At 44.3% G+C, this 10192-nt stretch overlaps 1 protein-coding gene across 1 annotated transcript; it reads left to right on the top strand.

Annotated features, from left to right (window-relative positions):
* Positions 1 to 2160: 2160 nt before the first annotated feature.
* LOC308299679 (glucose-6-phosphatase catalytic subunit 1-like) lies at positions 2161 to 7765 on the top strand (the record flags this gene model as incomplete). Its single annotated transcript, XM_080743470.1, has 3 exons — positions 2161 to 3201; positions 6809 to 6903; positions 7690 to 7765. The coding sequence occupies 3 exons, from the start codon at positions 2161 to 2163 to the stop codon at positions 7763 to 7765; spliced, it is 1212 nt and encodes a 403-aa protein (XP_080599596.1).
* Positions 7766 to 10192: the final 2427 nt, after the last annotated feature.

Genomic DNA, 10192 nt, shown 5'->3' with positions numbered 1-10192 from the left:
CTCTCTGGACGGGACGGAGGAGCTCTCAGCTCTCTCAGCGATTGTTGTTACCCATGGTGGGTTGTTACCCGGTTTAGGATGGGTGACGTCACTCTTCAAATGCTCCCGTGACAGAGAGACACGGCTTTCTCTCCATGTGTGTGTGTGTGTGTGTGTGTGTGTGTGTGTGTGTGTGTGTCCCATTCATGTTCAGATTAAAGGGGTAGTCCCCTAAAGCAGTGGTTCTCAAACCTTTTAATTTATTTCATGGACCCCCATAACTCAGAGAGCGTACATTGTACAAATGGAATCAAGGGCCCGCTACAGGTCCCTTTGGTTTCATTGTGTATACTCAAGAGAACCAGAGGGTCCTGGTCGGACCCCACTTTGAGAACCACCACTGTCCTTAGTTCACCCCCAAAATGACTTTTTCTATTGATTAGTCATGGATTCCGGATGGGGACCCAAATGCATTTGGGAATCAATGGGGGTACATCTATTGTGATCAGATTATTGTAAAAATATTATTGTACTCAAGTCTCCATGGCATGAGTGGAGTAATCAATAGGAAAAAAGCCATTTTGGTGGTGAACTATGCCCTTAAGCACAAGCTATATTTAATAGAATATAGACATACCTCTTTCTGTTGCCTTGAAGAAGAGAAGAGAAGAGAAGAGAAGAGGGCTCCAGTGAATTTCTGCCCATCCAAGAAAATAACCTGTCTTGTCTCCAAGATTTAGTGTGCATGGCAAGTTATGTTGAAACCGCATGTGTCACAACAACATCATAGTGAAGCATAGTGTTGCAGGTAAGGACATGTCTGGGCTGCAGACAGTCCGCTCAGGGTGTAATGCTGATTCACATCGATCATATCTATCCATTTATCTACATCCATCAGGAGAAAAAAAATCACACACGTGTGAAGTGAGCGCTTAAGTTAAGTTAGTTAATTTCAAGCATTCTGCAAAGGCGACCCTGTGTGTACAACAAACTTTGGGCGCTTTGTGCAAAGATGCAGGCCAGATGATGGCGCTTAGATCCTTCCAGGAGCAACGCTTAAGTTTATATCTATTATCTGTATGTGTATTGTGTCTGATAGATATGAATTATGATACATAATTGTATGATTTGTTTATGAGGCTCATATGACCATATAAGGATATATTATGAACTGAACTTACAGTATAGGAGACCACATTTTGGTTGCATACTGTAAGTTCAGGCTAATAGATTACCGGTCGAAATCATGTTATACTGTATGTCACTAGTGGAAAATTACCAACACTCTACGTGTCTGTCTTCTTGTTATGATCTGGGAACGAATCAATAAGTCCCACGATCTTACATGTCATAACTGTACTCTTTATATACTGTATGTTAACTTCCATCTTGGAAGAGAGAGAATTACCAAGCTGCCACTAGGGTGGTATGCTCACTGCATTGTCTTCTTTGTCTGACTCTCTTCAAATACAGCAATTTATTGATAGTCCTTTGGCTCGTCTCTGTCTTATTTTGGTTATGGATTTATCCATATCCATATTTATTTAACTTTATTAATAATTTATTCAACAGTGTCCCTTTTATGCCTATACTGTATATGGAGATCTCTGTTGTCATCAATATGATGTGACACACAAGTAGGCTACTTTGATAATGGGTACTGCACTAAGTACTCTGTCTCTGACAACGGGTATTGCACCGAAAGGGCATCAGTCCCACCTGTATTTCCCTAGTATCCATATCCCACATTTCGCCAGACAACATATTTGATGACAGAGACAGAATATGACATCAGTCTTGCCCAAATGTGGAGTTCCACACAGATCCATGCTGGCCTCCAAATACTCTTAACAAGTCAGGTAACCGCGCTTATCAAAGATAGTCGGCCAAATATGTTGCACACTCCTGATTGGCTGAATCTACTCTGGCGGACAACAGCTTAACACAGGGATTTGAAATGGGTGACATCATCAAAGTTCTTAGGGTGGTAGATCGTGGAGTATAAAACAGCTGGTCTGTAAGGGGTTTGAATTTTCTGAACTTTTTTCATGGCAACGTGTTAAAGGAAATGCACTCTTCATTGTTTTCATGTTTATGTCTAGCAGTGTACTGTATATCAGAGGCACAAGGTTGATTACATAAAGCTAGAAAGTAGGAGTGGGGTGCAGAGCAAGTGCTAAAATGATCGACAGTATAATGGATCCCCTACGGGGGTTTGGGGTGAGCGCCACACACTACCTGCAGACTAACTACAAGGATGGCTTCTTCCTCTGGGTGTCATGGGCCTCAGACCGCAGGAATACCTTCTTTATATTCTTCCCCCTCTTGTTCCAACTGCGCTCCTCGGAGGGCACCAAGCTAATTTGGGTGGCTGTGATCGGCGACTGGCTCAACTTGGTATTCAAATGGCTTTTGTTTGAGGGCAGACCTTACTGGTGGGTTCACGAGACACAGTACTATGCCGACACCGTTGCTCCTCATTTTGAGCAGTACTCTGTGACGTGTGAAACTGGGCCGGGCAGCCCGTCCGGCCACGCTATGGGGAATGCGAGTGTCTATTACACACTGGTAACCTCCATCCTGGCCATTATGACCAACAAGAAACATAGCGACAAAAGATCCACCGGCCAGATCTGGTACGTGAAGACCGTTCTGTGGACGGCATTCTGGGTTGTCCAGGCATGCGTCTGCCTTTCCAGGGTCTTCGTCGCAGCTCACTTCCCCCATCAGGTCATACTCGGAGTCATCATGGGCATGATCGTGGCCGAGGCCTTCAATAGGATTCAGTGGATCTACCATGCCAGCATGAAGAATTACCTCTGCGTCACCCTCTTCCTGACCTGCATTGCTGTCGGCTTCTACCTGCTGTTCAGGGCTGTGGGCGTGGACCTGCTGTCTACGATGGAGAAAGCCCAGAAGTGGTGCGCGAGGCCCGAGTGGATCCAGATGAACACCTCCTCCTTCGCCATCCTGATGCGCAGCATGGGGACCCTGTTTGGCCTGGGCCTGGGCCTGCACTCTCCGCTCTACACCGAGTCCAAGGGCAGCAGTGCCCTGGTCAAGGCCTTGTGTGTCGTCACCTCCCTGGTCCTGCTGCACCTGATCGACTCCTTCAAGCTGCCCACACACGACGCTGCCCTCTTCTACCTGCTGTACTTCTGCAAGAGTGCCGCCGTACCTCTGACCACAGTCAGCATCATCCCATACTGTGTCAACAGCTGTGTTTTATCATGCACAATATTTATTGTGCTTATTTTTAATATTTTCAGGTACCTTCTTGGCCAGTAGGCCTACGTATTTTCAATTACTGTATAATATATATTATATATTGTTGAGCTAGATCTGGCTTTGTGTGTATGTATGTCCGTGTGCTCGTCCCGCAAAGCTGGGCATTGGCCAAGCTTCGCAGGACGTTTAATGAAACAAACTCATAAAAGGCACCGCTCACTTCACACTGCATGGGTGTGATTTTTTCTTACATTTTACATAACAAATAGAACTGAACAGCAGTCAGCTCGGACTCGAAACCCTGCCCAAATGTGGAGTTGTGCACGATAGATGTGTCATAGAGATGATCAACATAGACTGGCCACACAATTATGTTTTATTATTATTATACAGTAATTATAAATCTTTTAGGATCCTGGTGGATGGGATCAACACATGGGTCCAGCTAGTGATTCCTTGCAATTTCTATTTTAAACGTCATTGTGAAGGGAAAGAGCAACTTTGCTCAGAGCTTTGACGAGTTAGTTCAACTGTATTATTATTTACAAAAATGTATGGACAACTTTAGAATTTATTTTTTAACAAAAAATTCAAGTACAAATTGAAATGAATGAAAATGGTAAATGTAAATTTTAAATGGTGCATTTATATAGCGCTTTTATCCAAGGCGCTTTACACAGATTGTGCATTACATTCACACATGCATACACCGATGGTGGAGGAAACCATGCAAGTCATCAACCTGCTCACCGGGAGCAACTAGGGATTCAGAGTCTTTCTTGCTCAAGGACTCTTCGACATTAACTCAAGGGGAGCCCGGATTCGACTGGGAACCCTTCGTGCTCTAATAACGGTTTCTCTACCCTTGAGCTATGCTGCCCCAATGAAGAAATAATCCTTACAATCCTTACAATACAATACAATACAATCAGCACAGTGCATACACTGGATACGTTTTATCCTTCTGCTATTAATCATTGATAGAGACTGCCTTGACTCTAGGCCCTGCATGGAGGCTGAGAATAGGCTTTGAGAGCTTCCAGCTTTGATAACTCTCCAAGGAGCTCATCTCCAAGAATGCACTATACAGTTACTACAGTATACAGCCTATCCAATACCAGCTGGGTCTTATCAAAGTGCGACAGAAAGATATTCTCTAGGACAATGAAAAGCAGGATTTCAGCAGGCCAGGAGACCACCCTGGAAGAGGGAGACCAAGAGGTTGTAGTTTGGGAAAGGAGGCATAGGCAGGAACATAGGTGGCTATGAGGGCAAAACAAGTTGAACACTGTCACCTTCAGGAAGCAGCGGCACATCACAGAGAAGAGATTGCACATCTCAAATTCCAGCTGGGTCTCATCAACAACAAATGGAAAGAGAATCTTTGGGGCATTGAAAAACGGAAAGAGGAAATTGATCAGCTGGATCCCATCAGGATGGAAGCAATGAAGTAGAGCTTTAATGAGTTGCAGTTGCGATACAGAAGGGAGAAGAGTTTGTGTAAAACAAAGAAGTAAGGGTGGGCAATACTCATGATCAAGTTATGTGTCACCTTAGGCTAGCCATCTATAAGAGGTTCTGACTGTGTGTGTGTGTGTGTGTGTGTGTGTGTGTGTGTGTGTGTGTGTGTGTGTGTGTGTGTGTGTGTGTGTGTGTGTGTGTGTGTGTGTGTGTGTGTGTGTGTGTGTGTGTGTGTTCCTCACAGTATATTGTTTTGAAATATATAATTTCTTTCAACTTTATAATGGATGTGAATGGTCATATCATGCTGAACCTTGCTCAAAGTTAACGTGGTAATTGAGTTGAAGATGTTTATCATAAATACTTATTAGATGAAGTATGGACCATTTAGAGTTCCAGACCCATAAGGGTCCATTTAGACCCCTGGTGGTCCTGGCTCACATTGACAACCAGGGAGGCAGAGGTCATTGCCCTCTGGGGCACAGGTGTCTGGAAGAAGAGAGCCGGATGGAGACAAACACTCCAGACCAGGTGACGCTCACACAGGGACAACAGAGCCTCCAGGGCTGCATCTGCCACAGGTTTTTCTTTATTTTCATTATTTGTATTGGGAATGTGATTACATTATGGGGACTGCGTCTCGTTTAGTTGCAGGATGTAGCCGTGTCCCCATGTGAATTGAATTGGTTTGTGTTGGCATGTGATTGGGAGCTGCAGGCCACAATACATATACAAACAACTGCTGTCATGGCTCCTTCTTCTGGTGAGCAAACCACAGATCGTGTCGAGTAGGACACCTGCAGTGGTCACTTGGAAACGTCAGACTTTTCTAGTGGCCAATGCCGGAGCCAGAGATATAAGTGGAGAGGCTGGGCTACATTATGTTGCGCAGCTACAAGACAGGCTGGGTGAAGCACATGAAATGACCTGGGAAGCCTCTGCTGAAGTTTCTGGCAAGCCAGAATTATGACTCTGTTCTGTGGGAGAGAATGTTGTGTCAGGGGCCTGAGTGTGGGTGTTTTTAGACCCCTTCCGGAAGGAAGGCTTCTCATCAAAGCTTTGTGCGAAATGGACTAACTAACTAAGGTTACTGCAGGACAGCCTTTCCAGTGAGGCAACAAGCACGATTAAGTTAAATATTTCAAAAGATATAGTCCTATATACACAGGTGGAGAGTTTAGCATAATTAACATTTGAAACTATTACATTTTGGACTTTTTTACAATTGTTTAAATTAAACATATTTATTTACTGAATACTGAAATGTGGAGATGGAGTCAACTAAAGAATCTTTAGTTGGTTATGACTCATCTGCATCTAGTTCTACTTACAATAAAGGACATTACTCATAAAATAAGGGTTGGGAGTAGGCTTAATCACAGGAAACTGCGTTTCTGCTAAAGATGGGGAGTGGGTAGAAATGGTAGTTAGTTTGCACTATATGATTAACGTGAAATGATTATTATTGACATGTTTTAAAGGAGTATTTCACTAACAATTGGGGTAATAACGGGGTGTAATAACGTCTACTCAGGCTTTTGTGTGCATCCCACAAGTTTGAAGTTGCTTAATATTTAGAGGTTTCTTATACATTTTTATCAGACACACCCCCTCCTATAAGCCCAGAATCAAAAATGCCCCCTCATATCAGTCACCACCAACCAGTTTATTATTTAAAAAAAAAAGAAAACAGGGGTGCACACAATACCAGAGGAATCGACCCCAGAAGTGTTTTAAAGTCAAGATTTAACCTTCAAGCGATCCATATGACCATATGTCCATATCCATATACCGTATCCACATTTTCATTGGTTTGGGAGCTCTAACCCCATGTGGGAGGCTGAAGCTATTATTCATTAAATGCTGTATTTAGCATGTACAGTACATCATTTACAAAATAATCATGTACAAATCCATTAACAGAGCATTGAATTACCAGTATCTTCAGCTAATGGATGTGATCAATGTTCCCTCAAATTTTTCATCGGTCTGAGCAAACACCCCAACCTTCTGAGCGCAACTTGAGCACTGGTGAGCAACATGAGTGCACGAGTGTATTCTTAGCGTTTCGGACCGGATCCAATCACTCTCTGTTCCGTTTCGTCTCGGCTCCCATTTTGGGACCCGTGCTACCCTCTAGTCCAAACTGCCCCAGTGTCCACACTGTCCACACTGCCCCAGTGTTTCCACACTGTCCACACAGTGTGTCCACACTGGACAGTGGCTGTGGACAGGGTGCAGGATCCTTAATACAATATAATAAAATCACACTGTCCACACTGCCCCAGTGTGTCCAGCTGATTTCACCGTTTTGCTTTTTTTCCGACTACAATTACTACTGTGTTTTCAGCAGGGGTCATCACCGTGGCAGCTCATAATGAACATTTTCATTAATATTTGTGTGCTGCACATTTTAAAACTAAAGTATGTCTGCATTAACTATTGAGCCACTTAACCACCAAAAAAAGAAAATCCCAATTATTTTGGATAATAATAATTGAGTCTCATCAGTACAGACAGTGCTTCCATCGCTGCGGGTTTCTGCAAAAATACACTCCACTTGAAATGGCGTATCATAATTATCATCTTCATAAAAGTTGTAATCGTGACAGCCCTAATAGCCAAGTCCACATTCAGAGCTCTGTCAGCGGCCGGAAAACAAACTTTTTATGGAGCCTAGATTCTAGCCTAGCTGAGCTAGACATCCCTGCCATGTTAAAACAAGGAGGGAATGGTCTAGAGTCGTGCACTAACTCTTCAAATAGATACTGCAGTTAGTTAGCTAGATGCATTAGTATCTAGGCTGGCCCAGGCTACCTAGATTCCTTTGCTGTTTGGCATTCCGCTTCCCATCATCACAGTTTGTCATCATTTCCTCATACCAAGCTACAGTACATAACCTGGTTGCCAGTGTAGGGTGTAACTTACTTACAGTACATTCACTCACTAAACTCACTTACCAAATCATGCGTCTCTTTTCAATACCATTCCTGTTGCTGTTGCTCTGCGGCGCAACCACAGGATCATCAACCACCGAACCGACAATCACTGGAGCAACCACCCCAGTGGCATCAACCACAGCAGCGACAACCACTGAACCGACAACTACAGGGGCGACAACCGCTGGAGCGACAACCTTTGGACCGACAACCTTTGGACCGACAACCTTTGGACCGACAACCTCTGAATCGACAACCACTGGACCGACAACCTCTGAATCGACAACCACTGGACCGACAACCTCTGAATCGACAACCACTGGACCGACAACCACTGGACCGACAACCACTGGACCGACAACCACTGGACCGACAACCTTTGGACCGACAACCTTTGGACCAACAACCTTTGGACCGACAACCTTTGGACCGACAACCACTGGACCGACAACCACTGGACCGACAACCTCTGAATCGACAACCACTGGACCGACAACCTTTGGACCGACAACCACTGGACCGACAACCTTTGGACCGACAACCACTGGACCGACAACCACTGGACCGACAACCTTTGGACCGACAACCTTTGGACCAACAACCACTGAATCGACAACCACTGAATCGACAACCTTTGGACCGACAACCTTTGGACCGACAACCTTTGGACCGACAACCTTTGGACCGACAACCACTGGACCGACAACCACTGGACCGACAACCTTTGGACCGACAACCACTGAATCGACAACCACTGAATCGACAACCTTTGGACCGACAACCTTTGGACCGACAACCTTTGGACCGACAACCACTGGACCGACAACCACTGGACCGACAACCACAGGAGCGCCAACCACTACTACACCTACTACACCTACTACAACACCTACTACAATACCGACTACAACACCTACTACAAATGGGACATCTCCACCGCCTGAAACAACAACCGACATTCCTGGATCTCGTAAGTGTGATAAAATGTTCTTTTGTTCTTTTCTTACTTTTTCCAACTCTCATGTTGTAAGTTAAAAATCACATCCAGTGTGAAGTGCGCAGTGCCTTGTTAATTTCATTTCATTAAGCATCCTGCGAAGCTTTAGCCTGGTTAATAAACCAGACTGCACAACACCACCCCCTGTTGGTAGTGGTGGTGTTCACGCAGTGAGGAATTAGTATGAGCAACGCCAGGCTAGCGAAGCTTGGCCAATGCCAAGCTCTGTGGCTGTGGGATGGACATACGGACAGACATACATACACACAAAGACAGATGTAGGAGTGGTTAGCACCGCTCAAAAAGTGTCAATAGAGCTAGTGTGGAAGTCATCTTTACCATGTTGTTAGTATTAAATGGTACATTTAGTGGTACTATATGGTACTGAATGGTGAAACCAAGTTAGAGAGGACTCCATACCACTATGCAGCATTTGACAACATTGTCTAGTGAGTAATGTATGCTACATTGTTAAAATGTTCACGTGTTCTGTGCAGCAGATCGTATCGTGCAGGTACTGTATATGTCAAATACAAATGTTGTTATTCATGTTTATCTGTTCCTCCTGTGCTCCGATGTTTTCTTTCACTCTCCAGGTCTGAATGTGAACAAAGGTGATACTGCCATTAGGAAAACTATTCCTGCTGCTTCTGTTTCATATATCACTGTCACTTGTGTTTCCTGATATTGGTTTGTGTAGCACGATGGATCCTCTTTCAAATGTCTTTACATAAGGGTATACTGTTGTTTGTTCGTAATTTAATTAACAGTGTGATTTCCGAGACCTGCTTCACAATACATTGAGATTATATGATAGTTCTCCAGTCCACTCAATGGAGCAACTAACAGTGATGGCTGACAATAACGTTATTATGATATTATCGTGATTTATATCACCAGACCAGGCAGCTACTAGACAGTCACAGTGGTGGAACACGTCAAAGCGGGCTGAGGGCTCCTCCCAAAAGATTGTTCGTTTGGGCGCTTTCCAAGTTACGGGAATAGCGCTGACGAGCACTACTAATGCAATATGGTGCGATAAAATAAGACTGACGTTACATTGTGTGTGACGTGACGGCGTTGGGCCCCTGAAGTACCAGGAATGGCCCACATCATTCTACCCACATCAACATCATCAACAATATCATTCCTGTCTGAATTCTAATTCTTGGATATTTTACCTGTAGGTCACGTCATTGGTCTGAGGGTGGGGCTCTCCTCATTGACGTCTTTAACCGAAGCGGACATCGAGAATATTGTGTTGCCGAAGGTACTGTAATCACACTGACACATGAACACCTAAGAAAGAAAAGAGAGTGTGAAAAATGTGTCATTCATGTTGTCTTTAACAACTTTACAAATGTACAAATCATATTTTCACAGCACGTCTTGCAAGCAATCTGACAGGATTTTAATGGCACCACCTGACCTCTGCCCCCGAAAGATGGCGCGATTTCCCCATTTCTCACATGGCCCTCTTCTAGCGCCACCATCAGGCCGATTTGTGCAAAACACATTTTTGGTCTACTCCTACACATTTTGGCCTAAAATCACGCGAAGCCGTGCACAGTACCTCTAAAGTCATGTC

The sequence above is a fragment of the Nannobrachium achirus genome (genome assembly GCF_963921795.1).
Source record: "Nannobrachium achirus genome assembly, chromosome: 15".
Taxonomy (NCBI): domain Eukaryota; kingdom Metazoa; phylum Chordata; class Actinopteri; order Myctophiformes; family Myctophidae; genus Nannobrachium; species Nannobrachium achirus.
This window is presented reverse-complemented; position numbering and strand designations above follow the sequence as displayed.